Here is a 25,881-nt window from a genome sequence, read left to right as displayed (position 1 = left end):
ACATCAAGATAAACGGAGAAAAGACAGACGTTGTCAAGGAATTCATTTTACTTGGATCCACAATCAACATCCATGAAAGCAGCAGTCAAGAAATCAAAAGATGCATTGCATTGGGCAAATCTGCTGCAAAGGACCTCTTCAAAGTATTGAAGAGCAAAGATGTCACCCTGAAAACTAAGGTGCGCCTGACCCAGCCATGGTATTTTCAATCACATCATATGCATGTGAAAGCTGGACAATGAATAAGGAAGACCAAAGAAGAGTTGACGCCTTTGAATTGTGGTGTTGGCGAAGAATATTGAATATACCATGGACTGCCAAAAGAACGAACAAATCTGTCTTGGAAGAAGTGCGGCCAGAATGCTCCTTAGAGGCAAGGATGACGAGACTGCGTGTTAACACACTTTGGACATGTTGTCAGGAGGGATCAGTCCCTGGAGAAGGACATCATGCTTGGCAGAGTACAGGGTCAGTGGAAAAGAGGAAGACCCTCAATGAGGTGGATTGACATAGTGGCTGCAACAATGAGGTCAAGCATAACAACGATTGTAAGGATGGCACAGGACTGGGCAGTGTTTTGTTCTGTTGTGCATAGGGTCGCTATGAGTCGGAACCAACTGGACGGCACCTAACAACAACAACAATTAAAAAAAATAAAAAAATAGTTGCCACCAAATCGATTCTATCTCATGGTGATCCCTTGTGTGTCAGAGTAGAACTGTGCTTTACAGGGTTTTCAGTGGCTGATTTTTCAGAAGTAGATTACCTGGTTGTTTTTCCAAGGCATCTCTGGGTGGACTCGAATCTCCAACGTTTGGGTTAGCTGCCAAGCGTGTTAACCATTTACACCACCCAGGGACTCCAAACCTAATATAAAAAACAAAAACCAAACCTGTTGCTGATGAGTTGCCTCTGATTAATAGTAACTTGACAGGGTAGAACTGCCCCATGGGGTTTCCAAGGAGGGGCTGGTGAATTTGAACTGCCAACCTTTTGGTTAGCAGCCTGAGCTCTTAACCACTATGCCACCTTTCAATATAACTTATCTTCTTATCGTTTTCAAGGGCATATACTATATGTATGGATTCATTACAGCACATTCATGGTATTTGGGATTTAATATTTATGGGTTTAATATTTGTGGGTTCAGTTATTTGCAAGAAACCCAAATGATTAGAGGGACAGGTTTTGGAGACGCCTGAGTTTGAATCCCTGCTCCGCCTCTTAATTCGATGGGTGGCTTTGGTGCATCAGTTTCTCAACTACAAAATGGGAATCATAATCTTTGCTTCATATGATTGAGTGCACAGATGTATGTAAAGTGCTTAGCAGAGTACTTGGTTTCTAGTACATTCCATGCACACCCGTTGCCGTTGATTCCGACTCACAGCAACCCTGTGGGACGCAGTAGAACTGCCCCATAGGGCTTCCAAGGAGCAGCTGGTGGATTCAAAATGCCGACTTTTTGGTTAGCAGCCGCACTCTTAACCACTGTGCCATTGGGGCTCCTGGTTTCTAGTAAGTCCTTAGAAATGGTAGCTGACTCTTAAGAGGCATGATTAATTAGTAATATTACTAAGTGAAGAATTTGTGTGTAACATCGCTAGAGAATGAACTCCACATCTGCATCTCAGAGGGCGTTTGGCTTTGTGTGCTTCTGGTATATGTTGTTTATCTGAGTGAAAGGATTTGCTAAGTGATTTGATTGCAGTCAAGAATTTGTGGATTTCTCAAAGGTATTCAGTTGTATCCCTTGGAAATGTCGAGCATCTACTGTCCTGATTTTTATATTTCATGATTCACAGATATGTAATTAAAGACTGTATATATCTTGATACATGCTACAGTATGGATGGAACTTGAAGACATTATGCTGAGTGAAATAAGTCAATCACAAAAGGACAAATATTGTATGACCTCACTCATATGAAAAGACAAGAACAGGCAAATGTATAGAGAACAAAGTTTATTAGCGGTTTCCAGGGGCGGAAAGGTAAGGGGGACTGTCAGTAAGTGTACACCTGTAAAAAGTTGAATTGGCAAAAGTTGTGTGATAGATATATTTACAACAATGAAAAAGAAAATAGCTGCCGAGGCTGCGTATATATAATCAAACATCTCATGGGATTTAGTTTCTTGGTTTGGAGGTTTAGGGTCATGGTTTTATGGGACATCCCAGCTAACTGGCCTGATAACCTGATTAGTGCTTCTGTTCTACCTCGTTGCATAGTGCCTGGGGTCTTAAAAGCTTGCCAGTGGCTATCCAAGGCACAATGATTGATCTCTATTTGCCAGGAGCGACAGAGAAAGCATGAGAGTCAGGAACAGGAGAAGGAAATGGAACGTGTGGCTGATTTCCTCAGTGTACAACTGCCTCCTTTGCCATGAGACCAGAAGAACTGGGTTGTGCACAGCTACCATTACTGAAAGTTTTCATCAAAAATTCTATAGAAGAATTCTGATCCAAAGAGAGAAAATGCAGAACAGAATTCAAATTCTTATGGAATCCAGATTTTCTGGAGCCATGGAGGCTGGATGAACCCCCAAAGCAATCAGCAACCTGGAGATAATCCTTAAACCTTAAGCCAAAAATATCCCCTGAAGTCTTCGTTAAACCAAACATAGGTTAGCTTAACTAATAAAGAATGTCTGCCTTGAGCGTTGTGTTCTTTTAAGATCTATCGATATGGGATCAAATTGACAATAGCAACTCAAAAGATTAGTTAGGAACCTTGGAAGGCTGTGAGTTTTTGTTAATGGAGGAGGAACAACTCAGAAAAGGAGGGTGAGAATGGCTGCACAACTTGAAGAATGTAATCAATGTGACTGAATTTGTACATCTAGAAAGTGTTGAATTGGTATATGTTTTGTTGTGTATATTCTCAACAACAACAAAAAATAAAATAAATTATTTCAAAAACTAAATATGCACATATACATATACAAATATATAAACAAACGTGTTGTGTGTGTGTGTGTGCAAGCCGAAGACTTCCATTTTGTTTTCAGTCATATCCTTTAGTGTTTCCTGTGTCCACACAACCAGGGGAAATATTAAGTGCTCTGTGTGTCATGAAGATGTTTATTTTTCTCCATTTTATATCTCCAGAGGGAATTTATATGTGTGAATGTAAAGGTGATGGTTAGGATGTGGCTTTTGAAGCATACTTATCTTTTTTCTTTAACCGGGCTCACTTCTGTACCCGTGGCTCGTGCCCAGTAAAAAAAAAAAAAAAAAGGAATGCCTAAATGGAACCTGTAGGTCACTTTCAGACTTAGGATATGATGTTATGATATGAGAGTTTTTTTAATTAAGAGGTGAAGATAATACCTTTCCTTTCAACAGTATTTTTAGCACAATACTTGCACAAATAGGTACTTAATAAATCCTAATTGAGTGAAATAGTGAATGAGCAAATGAAAAATATGAGTGAACGTACTCATAAAACATTCAGAAGTTGTGATTAGTACAGCGCTATCAATGGTGAAGAAAGCAGTATAGGTTCTTACAAGGTTGCTTCCTGCTATCGCCAGTGAATTTTGGTGTGACTTTGGTATGTTATCTACTGTTTCATGTGACTACAACTTAAAATTTTGTTTTAGGAAATGAAAATGATCATAAAACTAACTTTAGGTTTTGCTACACCGATTCAAAGGACCTTTACCTGGTTCTTAATATCTGAAATTTTTTCTCATTATCTTTTTGAAAGTCATTTCGATGTAATTTTTCCCCGGCAAGTCTTTGTCAAAAGGGTTACTGAATTTAGCATTTTTTTTAAAAAAACAAAAAAGTTTAAATTAACACTTTATCTTTTATACAGATCTCAAAAAAAATGAAGATAAATTGAACCATCATCAGCGAATTGGGCTGAAGTAAGATAGCAAAATTTCTTTTCACACTTGAAATATAAAAGTAAAAAAATTTTTTAACCATTCTTTCATACACCATAATAACTCTTTGAAATCAGCTGAATATGCCAGTTCTCTACTCAGAAATGCTAAGATTTGCTCTGAGCTTCTGTAGAGGATCTGCCTGTGTTCACACACTTTGTTAGTGCTTTATCGTTTGTTTGATTGTTTTAAGGATTTCTCTTTCTCTTGACTTTAGTAGGGAACTTCCTGTTAAAATACACAGGACTGAGTGCATCAGCCAGTCAGCAGGTATTTAGTGCTTGTTTCGTGAAGCACTGCGTTAGGCTTTAACGATGTAAAGAGGTTCAGTGTAGCCCTTAAGGATCTCATCATCTACCTGAGAAGTCAGGACATGAACATGAAAAAGTAAATTAAAAAAAAAAAAAAAAGCCTAAAAAACAGCATAGAAATAACTAGAAGGTGTGCTTCACTATTAGCATCAGTAATTATTTTGTGTGCCAGATATAATCTGGGAAGGCCCTTTCTAATTGACTATTTACAATACACAGTGTATAAGCAGTGTATGTCCCTCCTTTAGTTTTATATAGTTTTGTTGGTGATTCGATCCTAATAACCTTCTGAACATCCCTGCTTATGCCTTAGCATAATGTTTTTAAACTTATACTACACTTCCAGAATTCTGAGCCAGTAAGAGACCAGGATGGTGTGGTGCTCATTTTTCTCATATTCACGTAGTAAGTAGAGATATTCCGAAGAACCTGGTTGTTGTGGGAATTGGCTTTGAACTGGTGCTTCTGAGACATCATTCTCAGACATGATTCTTAGACGTTGTTTTATACTGAGATATTTTTTATAACAGTTTTATTGAGATATAATTCACATACTATATAATTCACCCATTTAAAGTGTACAATTCAGTGGTCTTTAGTATATTCACAGAGCTGTGTGACTATCACTACAATCTTCACCCCAGAAAGAAATCCTGTACCCGCTAGCAATCACTTCCCTCCCTCCACTACACACACACACACACACACACACACACACACACACACACACACTAACCTACTTTTGGTCTCTATACCCATTCTACCCATTGCCCTTTGAGTCAGTTCTGACTCATAGTGACCCTATAGGACAGAATAGAACTGCCCTGTAAGGTTTCCAAGGAGCGGCTGGTAGATTTGAACTGCTGACCTTTTGGTTAGCAGCCAAGCTCTTAACAACTGCGCCACTAGGGTTCCTTCAGTCTCTACCAAAAAAAAAAAAAAAAAACAAACTCGTTGTCGAGTCGATTCTGACTCATAGCAACCCTGTAGAACAGAGTAAAACCACCTCATGGGGTTTCCAAGGAGCGGCTGGTGGATTCTAACTGCCAACCTGTTGGTTAGCAGGTGAGCTTTTAACCACTGTGTCACCAGGGCTCCTCAGTGTTGTATAGATTTGCCTATTTGGACACTTCATGTAAATGGGATCATATAACATGTAACCTTTTTTTTTTTTTTTAACTGCCTTCACTTAGCATAATGTTTTCAAGGCTCATCCATGTTGTAGAATAATATTTTAATACTCAGTAATTTTGCAGGATTTAAGAGCAACAAAGTAATCCCTGGACTTGTCAGTAGAGAGCACTCTAATTTGGAAACATGCAGTAACTTAAATATGCTTTACTCTTTCTTGGAACACAAATTTGAAGTTTATTCACAAATAAGTGTAGATGTCACAGATGTTACAAAGGATGACACCTAAGGATTTGGGTCCAAGTTAAGGAATAACGCTCGCTCCAAATTTTATAGTTGGCTTACTAATGAATTCTAGTGTTAATTTTTAAATAATTTGCTGGGATCAGGACCCTTGTTTATGGTAGGCAATTTAATTGTTAAGAGATTTTAATTTTACCTAAATCTTTTATCTACTTATTCTGTCTTTATAGATATTTTGAGGACTTTGAGAAAAGAATCCCTCGTGAAGAGATGTTACAAATGCAAGTAAGAGTACACTGAACTGTGTTCCTTGATTAGATCTGAGAAGTCACCAGGGAATTTCGGAATGCTGACTTACGTTTTTCTTCTGCCAGGATATTGTACTGAATGAAGTTGAAAAAGTGGATTCTGAATACATTGCTACAGTCTGTGGCAGTTTTAGAAGAGGTAAAGCACTTCTTATGTTATCTGTGCCTTAATATTAAAATTGCCTAATGTATACAAAAAACATGGATCAGAAGTGTAATTTGTGTTATTACTTCGTAGAGTCACTAACACCCAATTGTATTAACTAAGTTTATTTGTTTATAATGGTAATATGCTGTTAAAAACCAGGGGAAATTCGTCTTGATTTTATTATAGGATGATATTTTAATGACTAGTTTTAACAAAATTTACAAAATAATTTTAGGTATCTCAGAATGCTAATACCGCTTGAGTAGTTTTATTTTTTACTTTTCTCTATTATCCAAGTTTTCTATAGTAGATCTAAGAATGATGTCTCAGAGGCACCAATTCAAAACCATTTTTCACAACAACCAGGTTCTTTAGAAGATCTGCACTTACTATGTGAATGCAAGGAAAGTGAGAACCACACCATCTTGGTCTCTTACTGGCTCAGAATTTTGGAAGGGCAGTATAAGTTTAAATGTATTAACTTTTAAAATTGGAATGGAAAAACTTCCTTAAAAATTTTTCTTTTAGAATAGATACTTGAGCGAACTTCTGGGCCACCTATGAGGTTTTGCCGAGGAAGTAGGTGGTGGGGTATCAGAAATACTCTGGGGGCTGCTGTAAGAATCTAGAGTTAGGGAGATGAATGAACTAAAGCTATAATTCCTGATATGTATGAAGGATTTTGTATTGAGGTCCAAGGACCTGAGTGCCGAAACCAAATCTACTACTACCATCTGATTTTAGGTAAGCCTGTCCTTCTAGTCCTAAAAAACCAAACCAAACCCATTGCTATCAAGCTGATTCTGACTCATAGCAACTCTGTAGGGCAGAGTAGAACTGTCCCATAGGGTTTCCAAAGCTGTAAGTCTTGACGGAAGCAGACTGCCACATCTTTCTCCTGAGAAGTGGTTGTGTATTTGAACAACCAAGCTTTCAGTTAGCAGCTGAGCACTTTAACCACCGCACTACCAGTGCTCCTTTCCAGGTCCTAGTTTCTGCATTTCGAAATGAGGGATTGGAGTTAACCAGTTGTTTAGTCTGTCTGAATCAGAAAAATTAAAATTACATATATAAAGAAAATGAAAAGACAAGCCACAGACTGGGAAAAAACATTTGCAAAACACATATCTGATAAAGCACTTGTATCCACAATATTACAAAGACACTTAAGCCTCAACAATAAGAAAACAAGCAACCCAAATAAAAAGTGAGTAAAAGATCTGAACAGACACCTGACCTCACAGGGCAAATAAGCAGATGAAAAGATGCGCAACATCATGTGTGATTAGGGAATTGCAGATTAAAACATCAATGAGATGCCACTACATACCTATTTGAATGACTAAAATCCAAAACACTGACAACACCAAATGTTGATAAGGAGGTAGAGCAACAGACACTTTCCTTCTTTGCTGGTGAGAATGCAAAATGGTATAGCCACTAAATGAATAATTTCTTTTATAAGGATCAGCACAAACCTGATTCCTATGAGGTGGAGGTTAAAGATGTCCCAAGTGTCCAACTTTTCCATGCTGGGACTCCATCCTCTCTAACATCAACTACTCCCTGTCCCCTCAGTATTCTCCCTCACATCTTTGGGTTCCCTAATTTGCTGCAACATCTCACAGAACTGACAAACCATATACAGGAAATGGCTCACATGGTTGTGGAGGCTGGCAAGTCCCAAATTTCAAGGGCCAGGTGTAGGCTGCTCCCAAACTACATGGGTGCAGGAGCTGCCAAACCCAAAGTGGCAGTTCAGACCACAGGCTGCTGGCTCACAAGGCTACAGAAGCCGACAAGTCAGGTCACAAGATAGGCTGCTGGTCCAAGGGCTGTGGAGGCCGATGAATCCCAGAATCAGCCAGTCAGACAGCAGGCCTCTGGGAAGGCCACTTGATCACAAACTGGATGTGGGATCCAGATACAGAGACAGAGAGCCTCGCCAAGACACCCACATATATCTTAGATTCAGGCCATACCCCAGGGAAGAGTGTAACCTTAGTAAGAGTGGGGCTTAAGTCATGCCCTCCTGCAAGGCTTTGACCCAAGACAGACCTTACACCAATCCTGCCTCATCAACATGTAGAGGTCAGGATCCACAACACATAAAGTGGAGAACAACCATCACAGGTTCCACACACCGTATTTGCAGAGTCTCACTCAATCATTGTGTATGAGTCTCAAAGACCATGGCTAGAAGAGCCGTATTAAGTAATTCCTTACACCGCAGCCACTTAGGAAGATAGTTTGGCAGTTTCTTGCAAAGCTAAACATAGACTTATCATGTGATCCAGCAATCATGCTCCTAGTATTTACCCAAATGAATTGAAATTTTCACGCAGAAACCTGCACACAAATGCTTATAGCGGCTTTTTTCATAATTGCCAAAAATTGGGAGCAACCAAAATATCCTTTGACAGGTGATGGAATTCAGCAATTAAAAAAATGAACTTATCAAGCCACAAAAAGACACAGACCTTAAATGCATATTGCCAAGCGAAAGAAGCCGGTGAACTATATAGTATATGATTCTAACAATATCACATCCTGGAAAAAGCAAAACTTAAAAGGAGACTGTGAAAAGATCAGTGGCTGCCAGGGGTTCAAATGGGGAGAGAAGGAGAGATGACTAGGTGGAGCACGGGATTTGCAGGGCAGTGAAACTGTTCTGTATGATACTGTCATGGTGAATACATGACATTATGCATTTGTCAAAACCCATAAAACTGTAAACTTTGTTGTTAGTGGCCGGCGAGTTGATTCCGACTCATACCAACCCCATGTGTGTAGAGCAGAACTGCTTCTGGGGCTTTCAAGGTAGTGATCTTTCAGGAGCAGATCTCCAGGCCTGTCTTCTGAGGTACTTCTAGGTGGGGTTAAATGGCCAATCTTTTGGCTGGTAGTTGAGCACTTAACCATTGTGCCACCCAGGGACTCCAGTGTAAATTTGGATTTTAGTTAACTGTAATATACCAATATTGGGTCATTTGTAACAAATGGACCACACTAATACAAGGTGTTAACAATAGGAGAAGCTGGGCGGGGGTCAGGGGAGTAGGAGGAGGGCAGTAGGGGAGATGAGGAGGTATATGGGAACTCTTTGTACTTTCTGCTTAATTTTCCTGTAAAATTAAAATTGCTCTAAGATGTAAAGAAGGAGCCCTGGTGGTAGAGTGGTTAAGCACTTGGCTGCTTAACGTACCAGCAGCTCTGTGGGAGAAAGATGTAGCAGTTTACTTTCATAAAAATTTACAGCCTTGGAAACTCTATGGGGCAGTTCTACTCTGTCCTGTAGGGTCGCTATGAGTCAGAATCTACTCGATGGCAATGGGTTTGGTTCTTAAGACATAAAGTCTATTAAGAATAAAAGAGGTAACACCCAGTGACCCAGTGCCGTCGAGTTGATTCCGACTCATAGCGACCCTGTAGGACAGAGTACAACTGTTGGCAGCCGTAGCACTTAACCACTATGCCACCAGGGTTTCCAAAAAAAAAAAGACGTAAAGAGGATTGTATTATGCCAGCTGTGTGCTAGGCACTGTGCTAGATGCTTTTACATGTGTTCTTATTTAGATATACGGTAGCCTATGAAGTAGTTTTTAGAAGTTAACAGACAAGGAAACTGAGGTCTAGAGGAATATACAGTTCTCATTTGCAATTAGGAAGAGATACTTAAAGTGAAAAAAAAAAAAAAAATCCACCGATATGGAAACAAAATTTCATAGTATATAGTAAAAGACAGGGTTGATCAGCTGTATGTAACCTGCCCGAAGTTATGTGGTGGTAGAGTGGGAATCAGTACCGAGGCCTGAAGTCCTTCCAAAGGCCTGTGTCCTCGTCATGATGCTGCAGTGGGATTTTTACCAATATTTGTTAAATGATTTCAGTCATAAGAATTGAAATGAGTTTCCTGATGAACCTTCACAGAGTTAGTCTGTTGTTTACCTTTGAGATTTTTAGACATGTCATTGTTCCTAGATCTATTTGAAAGCAATTTTTAAATATCGTCTTTATTCAGTATTGACTGCTTTAGGTGTATTTTGAATACATTAATTAATTGTATGCAATGTGTGTCTAATGTCAATTACTGTTGTCATCCCAGATTCTGCTGTCTACATCTATGCACCTGAATAGTTGGACAGAAAATTGAAATCTTTTAACTAATTCTGAATATGAAGCACAGTGAAATAGAAAGTTAGGCTGTAAGAAGTAAGGCTCCTCTGTGTGTGTCATTAACTTGGTTCTGTGTTTGCCTAAGTGGCCCGTTTCCGTGGAGAATTTAGTACGTACCTTTGTCTTCACAGGCGCAGAGTCCAGTGGCGACATGGATGTTCTTCTGACTCATCCAAGCTTCACTTCTGAGTCAGCCAAACAGGTGCCTCGGGGTCTGTCATCAGGTGTGATCTGCCCCGTACGGCAGTGGCCGGCATTTTGTAAATGGCAGTTGGTATTTCCAGAATAAGTTTTTGCTTTAATCTTTCTGAAAAGGGAGCTGAAGTGTTTTATACCAACTGAATTCTGTGAGAGGCAAAGCGAGTTACTGCAAGGGATGCGTGTTTATCTCCGAGGAATTGGGAGAGGGACAGTCTGACATTTGAAAGAGATGAAATTTAGTAAAGTATTTCCAGAATGATTTATTGCCCAGCACAGTTATTTTGGAAATACTCAGTGTAATAATATTCAGGTTTTCATTAAAAGAATATTTTTCTGTTAAAAAAATATGGTATTATGAAACTTTACCTCTATTAGAAAGCCCACAAAGGCAAACTGTTTTTGATTTTGGAATATATACTTTCACATATCTGCTGGCTAACTCTCTGACTTAATGAAACAGATAAATACACATTGTTCGTTTTGAGATAAGCTATTAGTGAGAAACTGTGGTTTCTAAAAATATATTTCATTTGATAAGATGAATCTTCTGTCAGAGGAAAAGAAGTACTTAGAACATAGGAAAAGTAGGCATTCGCCAAAGATACTCAGAAAAGTCATGTTAAAAATGTTTTCTTGCCTTAAAGTAATTGCTCTTTTTCTTACTCCCCGGCTATGACTCTGCAGCCAAAACTCTTACATCGAGTTGTGGAGCAGTTACAGAAGGTCCGTTTTATTACAGACACTTTGTCAAAAGGTGAAACAAAGTTCATGGTAAGTACTTGTCTAACACATTTGAAAAAAAAACCTTGGAGACGGTTTAGTAACCGTCCTGAATGTGTGACCTCACTGTAGTTTAGTATGACAGCCAACAAACAGGATGTCTGTGAGACCTTAGAGAAAAATATTTAGCAGGATACCTCAGTCTCCCAGCCGACCTCAGAATATTTCAGTAAGGTGCTTTGTTTTAAATCCCCCACTTGTAAACAATCTATGCCGTCAGAATGATCAGGCATGATCTACTGTTTTAAAATATCTGTAATGACTCTGACATACAGTAAGTTTACTCCTAAAATTGCAAATGTTCTCGTATCCTCTGACTCAGAATTCTTCAGTAAGTGAGGTTAGAAATGTCTGAGCAGTGTTAATTTATTACCACACCAAAGAAAAGGAATTAGGGTACAAACACACAGGGGAAGAAATGTATCACGTGGAATGATAAAGCGGGGAGTCAGTAGAGGGGGACACTCGTAGAGATTTCACAGTAAAACCCATCCTGATGAACTGTCAAAATCCTATAGTCTTCCTAGGTGATTAAGATTTAAAGATTCAAGGTGTCCTTTCTCCCTCACTGGCCATCTTGGCAGCTGCTCTCAGTTGGGAGCTGTCACACACCTAAGGCAGGAAGATGGTGACCGACCGCAAAGAAGATGAAAAACTGCTGAAGCTGATCAACTCTAAGCTCCAGCTTGTTATAAAAAGTGGAAAAGACGTGCTGGGATACAAGCAGACTCTGGACACCATCAGGCAAGGCAAAGCGAAACTGGTCACCCTCACCCCCAGCTGCCCGGCCTTGAGGAAGTCTGAGATAGAGTACTACACCATGTTGGCCAAAACTGGCAGTAATGTCGAACTGGGCACAGCATGTGGAAAAATACTACAGAGCATGCACACTGGCCGTCATTGATCCAGGGGATTCCGGGATCATTAGAAACATGCCAGAGTAGACTGGTGACAACTAAATCAGGTAATTTTTTTCTTTAATGACACTGGACACAGCTCGTTTAAAAAAAAAAAAAAAATCCAAGGCAAATGAGAAATGGATTCAAAACAGATGAATAAGTTGATCTCTATAAAAACCAACAGGAAAGCAAATAGAAATTTCATACCATGACCTTTACTTCTTTCTTCAGCTTCTCTTTATTCTACTGGTCACTTAAATGCATCATTTGGATCTCCTTTTCTCTGTGTCCCCTTTTCCCAAGTTATATGACTGAAAGGAAAAAAGGCGTGCTTTGAAAGAGTGAACACGCTGAAACTAGTGAGTCTCTGTCTTAATCATCTAGTGCAGCTATAACAGAAATACCACAAGTGGATGGCTTTAACAAACAGAAATTTATTTCCTCACAGTAAAGTAGGCTAAAAGTCCAAATTCAGGGTGTCAACTCCAGGGGAAGGCTTTCCCTTTGTTGGCCTTCTCATCAGTGTTCCCCTACACTAGGTGCTTCTCTGCGCAGGGACACCGATTCCAAAGGACGCGCTCTGCTCCCAAACCAAAAAAATCAAACCCACTGCCGTCGAGTCGATTCCGACTCATAGCGACCCCATAGGACAGAGTAGAACTGCCCCATAGAGTTTCCAAGGAGCGCCTGGTGGATTCAAACTGCTGACCTTTGGGTTAGCAGCTATAGCACTTAACCACTACACCACCAGGGTTTCCACCCTGCGCCCAGCACTGCTTTTTTTGGTGGTATGAGGTCCCCAACTCTCTGCTTGCTTCCTTTTCCTTTTATCTCTTGTTAGATAAAAGGTGATGCAGGCCACACCCCAGGGAAGCTCCCTTTATATTGGATCAGGGATGTTACAGTCCCACCTTAATCCTCTTTAACATAAAATTGCAATCACAAAATGGAGGACAGCCACACAACACTGGGATTCATGGCCCAGCCAAACTGATATACACATTTTGGGGAGGACATAGTTCAAACCATGACAATCTCAAAGCATAGATTCTATGCAGCACTTTTAGCCAAAGTAGAAGGCAGATGGTTGAGAAAGATAATATGTCTTTAAATTCAGCAAGGTGATTTTAATGGGCTATGAAAGTGTACTGCCTACGCAGGTCACACCTTTTTAATGTTTACAAAAGAACCTTGGGAAAGATAAAAATAAAACTTCTGGTTGTCTTTACGACTTAAACCTATGATCTGTTCTCCTGAATCTGTTGAGTTTTGAGCTCCTATTCTATGCACAGAAGTATAACAAATATAAGATAGTATTAAAAATGGGGTTTGTATATGCCACATGAACATCGTTTTAAAATTTAGGTTGATTTTAATTCACTCAAAATGAATGTGTGCATAAATTTTACATTTGAAAAAAACATGAAATCCTAAAAATATTATCTTCTGGGCAAGTCGCATTTTTTTTTTTTAATAATTTTTATTGAGCTTTAAGTGAACGTTTACAAATCAAGTCAGTCTGTCACATATAAGCTTATATACACCTTACTCCATACTCCCACTTACTCTCCCCCTAATGAGTCAGCCCTTCCAGTCTCTCCTTTCGTGACAATTTTGCCAGTTTCTAACCCTCTCTACCCTCCTATCTCCCCTCCAGACAGGAGATGCCATCACAGTCTCAAGTGTCCACCTGATACAAGTAGCTCACTCTTCGTCAGCATCTCTCTCCTACCCATTGTCCAGTCCCTTCCATGTCTGATGAGTTGTCTTCGGGAATGGTTCCTGTCCTGGGCCAACAGAAGGTTTGGGGACCCTAACCACCAGGATTCCTCTAGTCTCAGTCAGACCATTAAGTCTGGTCTTTTTATGAGAATTTGGGGTCTGCATCCCATTGATCTCCTGCTCCCTCAGGGGTTCTCTGTTGTGTTCCCCGTCAGGGCGGTCATCGGTTGTGGCCGGGCACCATCTAGTTCTTCTGGTCTCAGGTCGATGTAAGTCTCTGGTTCATGAGGCTCGCATTTTTTTAATAGTAGGAAAATATCTTGGTTCCCTGTCCCCCTGGACATATTCTGGGCATCTCTTCTGGCCTAAATCTGTCCTCAAATAGTCATCTCTGTGAAAAGGCACTAGAACTTTGTACTGGCCAGGAAAGTGTTTACACGATACAATAGAAGAAACTCTTTTTTTACAGCCTTAGCAGTGTTCCACTGTGCTCAAAGTGAGATCCCCAGGAAAAACTACCAGAGGCTGTAGTAATCAGCTAGCAAGAATACAGGTAATCCAGCTAGCAAAATTACAAACTGGTGGGCTGGGTGTAACCTGAAAAAAAAAAAAAAAAGGTGGGTAGCCAAGTACATGTGAACATAGGGGCTGATTAATGGTGGAATTGAGTTATCCTAGTAGCTGCTCATAGTGCTATGAGTCAGAATTGACCCTGTGGCAACAGGTTTGGGTTTTTTTTTAGTAGCTACTCAATCAAAGAAAGAAACTTTACCTAGGAAGTGCAAAAACAAAAACCAAACCTGTTGCTGTTGAGTTGATTCTGACTCATGGCGACCCTATGTGTTACAGAGTAGCGCTGCTCCATAGGGTTTTCTTGGCCATAATCTTTATGGAAGCGGAACGCCAGACCTTTCTCCTGCAGTACTGCTGAGTGGGTTTAATAGCCAACCTATAGGTTAGCAGTCAAGCGCAAACAGGGGACCCCGAGCCACCTGGGGACCTTCTAGGAAGTGCAAGGGCATCCCAATCTCCGTGAAGGCCACAAACTGGGCCAGTTCAGACCTCCTTTGTACACGTGATATGTGAAAAGCTAAGGCTGCTCACCCATTCTAGGATGAAACGGGTTGCAGGAAACTTTGCTCTACCTTCCCTTTCTCTTCTCTCAGTCATACACCTAGGAACACATGTACAGGTATTGCCAGAAAGGGATGGTGAGACTACATCTCACACACTTTGGACGTGTTATCAGGAGGGACCAGTCCCTGGAGAAGGACATCATGTTCGGTAAGGAGTCAGTGAAACTGGAAGACTCTCAACAAGATGGATTGACACAGTGGCTGCAACAATGGGCTCAAGCATAACAACATTTGTGAGGATGGCACAGGACCAGGCATTGTTTCATTCTGTTGTACGTGGGATTGCTGTGAGTGGGAGCCAACTCAATGGCACCTAACAACAACAACAAGAAAGGGAAGCGCCCAGAACTACATCCAGAAGAAAACAGGTTTATGATAAGAAAAAGAAAAAACGTTTTTTAAGTGTAGAAAACTAATGAAAGAACAAGAAAGTAAGGCCTGTGAATGTGACATAGGAATCAATCTCAGTGGTTGGTTTGTGAATAAAGTTTGAATATTATACATGCTGCTCATGTGTTCCCTGAAGCTTAAAAACATGCTGTGTTTGAGCTTGCTTTGTTTTGACATTTATAATTAGGGTTTTATTTGGTAGGATGGGGAATATGTCAGTCAGCTTTCAAATCAATTTATTTTGGAGCCAGTAAGGGATGATTTGTATCTCGGTGCACAGGAAGAGTGGGTGTTGGTATGTTGCACTGTGGAAAAATAGATGTGGCCCAGAAGATGGAGGATCTTACTCTGACCCCATTACTAAATTCATTGTGTGACATTAGGCGCGTTACTTTACTTCTAGAAGGCCTTAATTTTTGTGTCTATAAAACAATAATAGTATTTCTCTGCCTATTTCAAAGAGCTATTGTGCAGATCAAATTAGTCCACAAATAATATATGTGGAAACTCTTCGTAAATATGTGCAAATATAAGGTATAATTTGTTTGGAAATAGATCAGTAGAGGAAGGCAGCCTAGTAAGGAGAAAATTAGGGAACAAAAGAATGGAAAAAAAGTGAGAGAGGATGGTGATATGCAAGGAGAACAGAATTGGGGGAATGAATACCAAGAGGAATGACAAGATGTATTCAGTCAGCTCAACAAATTTGTATGAGGTATCTACTGCCTTCCAGGTGCTTGTTCTAGGGGCTTAGGGCATAGCAATGAATTTAAGTAGAATTTATATTTTGGGGGCATGGGAGGAGGGGACTGATAGTGAACAGTGAACATAATAAGTAGGTAAATTATACAGTATGTTAGGTTAAGGTAATAAGTGTTATTTTTGTTAAAGGCAGGATATGGGGAGATGGATGTGCAGGAGATGATATTCAGGAGGATGGTCAGAGAAAGCCTCACTGAGATGAGACTTGAGGTGGGGGAGTTTGCCAAGCTGGTATCTGGAGGAAGAGATACATGCTGGCAAAATGCGTCAGAGCACAGACCTTCATTGAATGAACCTTAGCCGTGACATTCAGAGAAGTGAAGATCTCTAGGTCTGAAAGGAAATTGTCTGTAAAATGAATTCAACTTATAAAGTGGAGTAAGCGATTCTTATTCTGCATCGACTTGATTCCAAGACCTCTTGTTGCTTATAATCACTGACAAAATAGTTTTAAAGCACGATCATCCTTGTGTTTTGCAAGTTGTCTTCAAAACAGGAATTACTTTAAGCTGATAGTAATCAAAACCTTAGGAAAGCCAGGGTGTTCCAGACCTTCTTGTAAAATCAAGGTCTTTAGGTAATTGAGCTGTTCTTCCTGTGAATATAATAACGTTTGGAAGAAAATACAATTTCGTGCGCTTTGAGATGCCTGATAGCTTCATGTATGATGAGTACCATTCAAATTTTCGTATTTTGTACAAGTTTGGCCTTGGGTGATTTTCTGTGAACTATCTACAGTAAAGATTTAAGGGACAATAGGAGATACCTTGACTGCCCTGAGGAAATGAAAGAGGATTTATTTCAGACACTCCACATGAAGCAACCTAATTGAAATGCCAAACAAAACTAATCCACTCAATCTAACAAAGCATTTATAATAGTGCAGAGAAATTTTTCAACATTAGCACTTCAGAAAAAGCGCAGGAAATAAAATTCGCCTCGAGGAAAGGAACAAAGCCATTTGATGAAATCCTGTTACTGATGTGACAGCAGCAAGATCATTGCCTGTGGTGTCCAAACAGCCATATCCACGGGTAATGCCGCGTGCTAATTCCAGGTGGAAATCACTTCTGATCCGTTGGAAGGTGGAAGTTGAGTTGGAACTTGCTAAGGCCTAAAAAGGTAAGTTTCATATTTTGAAGATAAACAGGTTTCATTAATCTTTCAGCCATACGAACAGTGAAAGGAAATACTTGTATTAGATTTTCGTTTTTCTGTTTTTGTTGTTGGGTGCCGTGGAGTTGATTCTGACTCTTAGTGACCCCACGTGACAGAGTAGAACTGCCCCGTAGGGTTTCCTAGGCTGTAATCTTTATGGGAGCAGATCACCAAGTCTTTTCTTCCAGGGAACGTGGTGGGTTCCAACCATGGACCTTTCGGTTAGCAGCAGAGTGTGATTAACCATTGTGCCACCAGGGCTCCTTTTTCTCTTTTGCTGAGTGAAGAAGTATGGTTTTAATGACAGGAGTACTGACTACAACAAAGGTCTGTCACTTGTGAATTTTTCTTAAAATGTAGCATTTGAAACATTTATTTTGAAATTCGGTGATGTTTGTAGCTCTTTTTACGTATGTATGGGTCTCTGCCCAGTCCGGAATTTTTGCCAGTTTTTCTGGAAGGGGAAGAAATATTATTACAAGGCAAACCTTGGTAATTGTTGTTTGAAAACTGTAGACGTATAGTGAAAATTCACTTGGGGGAAGGAAGAAAATGATTCCCTGCTTTGTTTACCATTCAAAAACTCTATTTTCCATCTCTCTGTCTCTCATTTCTCATTTTCTGAGAGATTTCCCCAACTTCAAACTCTTCTACTTCAGCTATTATTATATTTTCGTCTTAAGTATTTTCCCTGAGTAATCTTTTTCCATAACATTTTGTTCTTATGTAATGGATTTAGTACGTTCTATTATTCGAAGGTCGGTGGAAAAGAGGAAGGCCCGCAATGAGATGGATTGACAGAGCAGGTACAACAGTGGGCTCAAGCATAGCGACGATTGTGAGCATGGCGCAGGACTGGGCAGTGTTTTTGTTCTGTGGTACATAGGCTTGCTGTGAGTCAGAACTGACTCAATGGCAGCTAACAACAACATGATCTGAGGGGGCCCTGGTGGCGCAGTGGTTAAGCATTTGGCTGCTAACAAAAAGGTTGGCAGTTTGAATCCACTAGCCGATCCTTGGAAACTCTATAAGACAGTCGTACTCTGCCCTGTAGGGTTGCTGTGAGTCGGAATCTACTCGAATGAACGGCAGTGTTTTTTTTTTTTCCCCCTGAGGATGTTACTGATAGCTTTTTTGTTTTCTTCTCCCTGCATAATCCTTGTTTCTCCCAAGTTGCTTTTTTCTGTTTTGATCTCTGTCTTTCATGTTTGATGCTTTCCTTAGTTGACTTATTTAAAATCACATAAGGGCCAAATCCTCATGACTAGGATCCTTGCTTCCCTGCTGTTTCATGTGGTTCTCTAATCATCATGAAGTATAATAGGAAGGTGGTGATGGTAGATAGGGCATAGGAAAGCTAGGAAGTTTACAGTGCTCCAATTCTGCAACTGTAGCTGTTAAACATACAAGTAGCTGCACATTTAATATTTGATTAAAGTTAAGCCTTAAGTTTTAAAATATCTTTAAACATTCTTAAAATATTTATTTTAGGGTGTTTGCCAGCTTCCCAGTAAAAATGATGAAAAAGAATATCCACACAGGAGAATTGATATCAGGTATTATTCAAATTTGTTGCCGGCCTATTAACTTTTCCCTCCTTTTCTCCTCTCCCCAACAACCGCCCAGTATATCTTGGGGTTCGTATAAATGTCCAGAACCCGTTTTTAGTCTGAAGTACCATATGTTCCTGCTGTATATAGTGTTTGCCCTGAGAATGTATAAAGACTGATGCCTGTTTATAGACTCTCGTTTTTCTCTATTTCCATCTCTCCATCATCCCTTCTACAGCTCAGAAGTGGTCTTCTGCTTGGAGAAAGATTGTTGTAATATGATGTTGCTTTTTAATTTCTTTTCAACTCTTGCAGAGCGTAGTTGACTGAATCCTAAACTCACTGCATGGTTGGGGTGATTTTAACGGTCTACCTAATGATATTCTTCTCTACAGGTTACTAGACCACAGAGATTTATTTTAGTATTTTGTACCTTAAAAAAACCATTGGTTTCGAATTCCTATTTTTATCAAATTTGTAAAGTGTGGTAAAAGATTTATCCTTTTTTTTTTTCCTTTTTAACTTTTCAGGTTGATACCCAAGGATCAGTATTACTGTGGTGTGCTCTATTTCACTGGGAGTGATATTTTCAATAAGAATATGAGAGCTCATGCCCTAGAAAAGGGCTTTACAATCAACGAATACACAATCCGCCCCTTGGGAGTCACTGGTGAGTATTCATGCCTGTATTAAGAGACAATGAGGCAATACTGGTCATCTGGAAAGTTATTTTCAAAGATATTTTGGTTTAGCAACTTAGGTTTCTCTAAAAAGCCTTCCAATTGTAATTGTACTGGTAGTCCTTAGGCAAGGAGTCCCTAGACAGCACAAAGGGTAAGTGTTTCACTACTAACTGAAAGGTTGGCGGTTCAAACCTACCCAGAGATGCCTTGGAAGAAAGGCCTAGTGGTCTGCTTCTGAAGGTCCCAGCCTTAAAAACCCTGTGGAACACAGTTCTCTGCAACACATAGGGTCGCCATGAGCCAAAACTGCCGGAACAGCAACTGGTAGTGGTGAGTCTCTCAGACAACAAAATGGGACTTTAATCCGTAAGGAGCTCCCAGGCCCTTAATTCAAAGCCCGCCACCCTAACCGCGTTTCTAGCTCTTTTAGAATGGATGAAGTCCTTTCTACCTGTGAGAGTCAACAAAGAATCTTACTGATCTAAAGTTTTTTTTTTTTTTTAATGTACCTCCAAGACTTCTGAAGAGCCCGGGTGTCATTGATTTTACTGCCAGGCAAAATTGGGTAGCTTTGGCCCCCATGCTTTTAAAGCTCAAAGGAGAAGGATTACTTAATCTCTGCTTTATGGATCTTGTAAACGTTTCACAATATATTTTGTAGTTTACTATTCTCTACCAGGAAAAGAAGATTTTGTCATTTTGTTCCAAAAAACATGTAAAATGGTTTTCATCCCTAGTAGACAGGTCAGTGCTTCTTGTATTTCGGTGCACATACAGATCGCCTGGGGACCTTACTAAAATGTGGATTCTAATTCAGTGAGTTTAAGGTAAAGGCCAAGATTCTGCATTTGGGGGCCCAGGATTCTTCATTTCTAGTAAGTTCCCGGGTGATACCAATGCTGCTAGTCCAGGGACCACAGTTTGAGTTGCAGGGGAACTAGTGCATCCTATGTAATGCATTGTGCTACAGTGGAGAGCCCGTAGGAAGGAAAATCATGAATTAGAGTCACTTCAGTGGCCATAGTGGGGATACTCAGGTCCCTGTGTAGCTGATAGTATACATGACGGAACTCAGCCACAGGCTCCTGTGGGAGGATCCACTGGTTTTTAGTTACCATTTCTTTTCTTGGTTACTTTTTTCTTCCCCAAAACAGGTCCCACATAATTCTCAATCCTGAATCTTCTATAACTAAATTCCAAAACTGGTCCTTAAAATATGTTTCTTTTCTCTCTCTACTTGCAGGAGTTGCTGGAGAACCCCTGCCAGTGGATAGTGAGAAAGACATCTTTGACTACATCCAGTGGAAATACCGAGAACCCAAGGACCGAAGCGAGTGAGGCCTATCCTCCCTCCCTCCCAGGCACAGCCCAGCAGGAGTCTTAATTTATTTCCTAACCTTTGCTATGTAAGGGTCTTTGGTGTTTTTAAATAATTGTTTCTTCCTCATGCTTTAGCTTGCATTGTAGTCAATAAAGCCTCTTGTACTATTACCAGATGATGTTGTCCTTGTTTTACTAGCAGAGATCCTCAGTTTAAACTGACGTACTGTGTTCATGATCACCCTGTACTAAGGGTCTAAGGGTGTCGGAGAAGCACGTAAGGGATGAGCTGATAGTAAGTCTTTAATGGGAATTTGTGTTTTCTCATCTTCTTTCCTTGTGCCGCAGACTGCATTTCCTCACTCCCTTTCCTCCTACTTACTGATTACAGATCAGCCAGTCAATGCACACCCAGAGCCTAGCCTCTGGAAGATAATTCAGTATATTTTTAGAAAGTAGGGACCTTCAGAAATTTAATTTTCCTTTCTTGGCCCATATTTGATTTTTTAACATATAACTTAAATAGAAAAACAGGCGTATGGCTTATCTCTTAAACGAAATCTGTAGCACATAGTTTTAATCTATTAGAAAGAGATTCCTAAGCAAAACCACTTCTCATATGCACCCATCACAAAATATGGCCTCTTGAATTTCAAACAAACAAAAATGTCACTTTTTTTTGCCAGAGTTTTTCTCCAAGGTTGACTTTTAAGTACCGAAGGTCAAAATACATAAGTAGAAACATTCCTTGAAAGTTCTAGCTTTCAAATATAAAAATTATATGAATATAAAATGTGAAAAATAATCAAATGGTAAGTAAAGCTATTGAAAACAAACTACGTGAAAATGCTTTGTAACTTGTAAAGGCCTATACAAATATAAAGTGTTAATACCTTTTGAATTTTATTTCTTTATTGATCATATTATTTTGTTGTGAAATGGCATTTCCCTTTCAAGAAATAAAGGAAAACAAACAAGGTTTTTAAAGAAACACCTGCTGTGAAGATTTTCACTGGTAAGATACAAGAATGCGTTTACCTTTCATTTCAGATACTATCACTTTTTTTCCCAAGCTGCTGTCAGGTACCAGCCCTTCACCAGAAATTACTTAAAGATTTATTTGAAACTAATGGAGTCACTAGATTCAAAATTAATTTTTTTTTTTTCTGGAGAAATAGACAAAAAGTCAAAGCTATTTTTCATTCACCACAAGGCAGTATCTCAGTGTTCTCTAGCGTCTGTCTACTTCAGCTGCTACAAGATCTTATTTTAAGAGATATTTGTGTGAAAGCATTTTTAAGTTGATGTCTGAGATTTCTGCTTGAGTACAATGAGGAGTCTTCCTTGTTTTGAAATATTTGCAGCTTTTTAGATTTTTTGGCATACTCTTAGCCTTGCGTGCTGTCGATTGCTAGTAACTTGATTTCGACATAATAGTCCAGGGCCACAGTCACAGCGCTGGAAAATTTCTGGAGCTTGAGCAGTATCTTTATGACCTCTCCTGGAGCAGACCTGTCCCTCCGATAGGACTGGTTTACAAATCTTAGTCCAAAAATGACGAGCACAGCAAAATCCAGGGCCACAGTCAAAAGTTCTAAGACAGCTTTCTCCTTCTTGTCCTGTAACAAGATTAATATGGGCTTTAGAAAAATGGGGAAGGTAGTACATGGGGGAGTTCTTACAGGGAGAAGGATATGAGATAGGGGACTGGAGACCACAAAGCAGAAGTAGAAACAGCACGTAGGTCTCAAGAGTTAGGTCTTATGCTAAAAGCCATAAAGAAATGGAAATTCCAGCCCTGCCTGACAGAATTTATTCCGTTTGCTTTATAAAGTTAAAACATTTATCAAAGAGGTTGGAATTTTCAATCTTGAGAAGTGAAATCAGTGTCACACAGCAATATTTTATTAAATAGAATTTATACTGATAAAAAGAGAGGCCGTTACATATAAAAGGGCCAGTTAACCAGAAGACAAGAGTGGCCACTTCGCCAACTTCAAACAATCTTTATGTCAAAGATTGGAATTTGAGACTACAGTTTTGTAAAAAGGCTCATCTTGGTGAAGTTTGTGTTTTGCCCAAGGATGAAAAGTTAATGCACCTACTTCCATCTGTATTTTATTTTGTATCCTGAGGATCCAGGAAAGTAAACTTCCATGTGTTAAGTTAGAGACTGTTGAAAGGTGTGTGCGAGCGTGTGTGTGTGCGTAAAATTGAATTAAACTAAGGCTTTCTTGCTAACCAGTCAATTGTGGCTATTCTGTCCTCTTGGCCTGCTAACTACCTTATGCCAATCCCTCCATGATCTCTGTATGTTCTGATCGAAAAAGATTAGAAATAGGACATGCTCCCTATATGTTTCTGGTGTGGAGAGGAATAAAGTCAGTTTTAGCCTATTCATAAGAGCCTGGGAGGAGAAAATGTTTTCTTATATAAAATGTGCTCAGAGTGTAGCTCTTACCCTTACTGTCTTGTGATTTCTTAGTATTTGGCTTCCTCTTGGGTTTGTTTTCCTGAATCGGATGCTCAGTTGTTCCTGTTGTGTCAAGGTCATCTTGGTCATCGACCTGTCTTTCCAATTTTGGGGTTGCATTCTCCATTGTGCAAACATCTGAGTGACAACCGTAGGTAATTAGAATTATTCACTTCAGGCATTGAGAACACAGACATGCTAATTGTGACACTGTAATACAGTTTGGCAACACCTCTGCCTTCAGTTTCTACATTCTAGGTTCCTGGGACATAGGCACTAAATATTTACATACGCACATATGGCAAAAAATAGTTAAGTCGTCAATGGAATCCAAGGGAAAATGGAATAATTCAAAAGATGCCAACTTGAATCCTTCCTTTAAAAACTATTCCCAAGAGAGCATTGACATGTCATGGGATTGGCAACCGATGTCATAGAACAATTATGTACATTAATTGTTAAATGAGAAGCAAGTTTGCTCTGTAAACCTTCATCTTAAGTACAATTAAAAAAAGAGAGAAAAACTATCTCCAAGTTGCTGTCAAGAGTTGCTGGCGGGAAATTAATTTTTTGGGTCAAGAAAAGGCAGTTGTATAAATTTATTTCAAGCATAAACCCAATAAACCTTGAGAGAGAGTGCCTATCTTGGAATATTCTAATCAATGAGATTTAGATACTCTCTGTCTTCACTCTGTAAACCACAGTCCATTGGATCCAAGCAGTTCTGTAACGAGTTTCTGATAGCTTACCATTTATACAGAGCATTCCCGGGCAGCACATGGCATTACGTTGGCACCTCCTCCGTAACCCACGACACGTGGCACAGAAAGGTTTCTTCTCATCATGGGGCTTGAGGCAGAATTTCCTGGTATTGCAGTCCCTGTCAGTCAAGCACTGTGAGCCCTGTGAAGGCAGGTGGAGGAAGCCAAATCATAGTGGCACTTTGAATGCTGTGGCAAACATTACGTAGCACCGTAATTTTTCAATATAGTTGGTTTTTTCCCCACAAAGGGGGGATCAAATCACCAGTGAAGAGTCCCAGGTGCTGAAAAGGTGGTTTGTGCTTGAAAAATTGTCCTACTTTTAAAACCCCAAATTTGATTTTTTTATGTTCTTTGCGAATGTGGAAGAAAATGTTTCCTTTTTGTACCTTACATCTGTGAGATTTTCAATACATATCTATTAACTCTAGAAGCTGTGCTACAGTTTAATTAAGTATGACTGATGTTTGTGGCATTTCTATTTGATTGCTTATTCCAGTGAGTCACATCAATCTCTGTGTCCACCTGCCAACTAGCACCTCTGTGAGCCTTACCCAAGCAAACTGGCCTTTTGACTTTTAGTAATGCCCAATACCAGCAAAGATCAATTCTTCTCGTCCACAGTTGATGCTTTTTCATATATGTGTCTGAAATGATACTCAAAACAATTCTGTGACGTAGGACAGTGGCAATAAGAATGCACCATGACACTCTGCGTTTAAATTCTAACTCCCATTATTTAGTGACTGTAGCCTTGGGTAAATTTCTTGGCATCCTGAGTCTTATTTTCTTCATTTGCAATTAGGAAGTGTGATACCTACCTCAAGTTGTGAAGATTAATTGAGGTCTTATATATAAAAGGCCTGGCACATGGTATAGCTTTTTTAATGGTAGTTTACTTCCTGAATTTACATTTACGGTGGAATGCCCTGAAAACCTTTAATAATGTGTTAATGCTAAGGCAAATGGATTCTATCAAGCTGCCTTCCCAATTCCTAAATCAGCCCAACTTCCTCTCTAAAAAAAATAGCTAGATAAGATATTTTACACATTAGTTTGAATGAGTGACCTAAACTTAAACACAACACCCATCATGCTGTCATCAGCCCCCGACCCCTGTGCACTGTCTCCTTCTCCCCAGCGGAGCTTTACCTTCCGAGCCCCTTGCACATCGGCAGGGCTCTTGATGTTGTTGAAGTCCAGAACCAGTGCTCCCAGGGGAGAGCAGAACCAGCCGAGTCCCAGCAGGAACACCAGCACCATCCTTCAGCTGCCCTGTCTCCTTGAGGTTCTCAGGACTCTATGCGTCCTCCGAACAGAGCTTTGCCAAGATGAAAACTTAACAAGTCTGTAAATGCTTTTTTCCTGAAACAGAAGCAAATCTTAGTCTAAGCAAGGTATGTGGAAGGAGATGAGCAAGATGTGACCAGCAGGTTTCTTCCGAACCTATTTATAGCCAGATGTGCTCCCTCATTCTCTCTGCCTCCCTCTGCCCTCATTTCCTTCCGTCTTAGCCCACACAGGCTTCAACAAATCCCTTCAAATCTGTTTGATCAATAGTTCAAAACAAGGACTCGATAGCGGGAGACAAGAGGCAGGGCCACAGTGGCTTCTCCTCCAGGGGTTGAATCCCTCTTAATTATTGCATATCAAAGTTAGTTCAAAGGGTAGCGGGAGAGCAGGATGTCTGTATCAAAGACAAACTGTGATAATCACCTGCATTTCCTACCTTCAATAATCCTCTAGGGGGTGAGGACGCCTGTTCTAAGGTCTGTTTTTGCAGCTTATTGTCCTCAAAGGAAGAATGAATCATATTGGCCAATATGCTATGGAGGATG

At 39.9% G+C, this 25,881-nt stretch overlaps 2 protein-coding genes and 1 pseudogene across 2 annotated transcripts in view; 2 read left to right on the top strand and 1 right to left on the bottom strand.

Moving 5' to 3' along the window:
* POLB (DNA polymerase beta) overlaps nucleotides 1-20,979 on the top strand; it is a 33,358-nt gene extending 12,379 nt beyond the window's left edge. The window contains exons 7-14 of the mRNA XM_049866403.1: nucleotides 3,822-3,873; nucleotides 5,807-5,861; nucleotides 5,951-6,023; nucleotides 10,340-10,410; nucleotides 11,094-11,180; nucleotides 18,748-18,812; nucleotides 19,337-19,476; nucleotides 20,733-20,979. Of these exons, the coding sequence (XP_049722360.1) occupies nucleotides 3,822-3,873; nucleotides 5,807-5,861; nucleotides 5,951-6,023; nucleotides 10,340-10,410; nucleotides 11,094-11,180; nucleotides 18,748-18,812; nucleotides 19,337-19,476; nucleotides 20,733-20,827 (638 nt within the window). The 3' untranslated portion in view covers nucleotides 20,828-20,979. The remainder of the gene's footprint in view (nucleotides 1-3,821; nucleotides 3,874-5,806; nucleotides 5,862-5,950; nucleotides 6,024-10,339; nucleotides 10,411-11,093; nucleotides 11,181-18,747; nucleotides 18,813-19,336; nucleotides 19,477-20,732) is intronic.
* LOC126066055 (60S ribosomal protein L30-like) lies at nucleotides 11,263-12,148 on the top strand (annotated as a pseudogene).
* A 1,003-nt stretch (nucleotides 20,980-21,982) lies between the features above and the next one.
* DKK4 (dickkopf WNT signaling pathway inhibitor 4) lies at nucleotides 21,983-25,434 on the bottom strand. Its single transcript, XM_049866408.1, has 4 exons — nucleotides 25,196-25,434; nucleotides 24,032-24,185; nucleotides 23,271-23,420; nucleotides 21,983-22,428 (listed from the first exon to the last, which is right to left on the bottom strand). Exons 1-4 carry the CDS (start codon nucleotides 25,304-25,306, stop codon nucleotides 22,178-22,180), a joined length of 666 nt encoding a protein of 221 aa, XP_049722365.1. The 5' UTR covers nucleotides 25,307-25,434; the 3' UTR covers nucleotides 21,983-22,177.
* Between the last annotated feature and the right edge of the window lie 447 nt (nucleotides 25,435-25,881).

This window comes from Elephas maximus, chromosome 22 (genome assembly GCF_024166365.1).
Source record: "Elephas maximus indicus isolate mEleMax1 chromosome 22, mEleMax1 primary haplotype, whole genome shotgun sequence".
NCBI classification, from domain to species: domain Eukaryota; kingdom Metazoa; phylum Chordata; class Mammalia; order Proboscidea; family Elephantidae; genus Elephas; species Elephas maximus.
The sequence above is the reverse complement of the archived record's forward strand: the minus strand, read 5'-3'. Positions and strand labels throughout refer to the sequence as shown.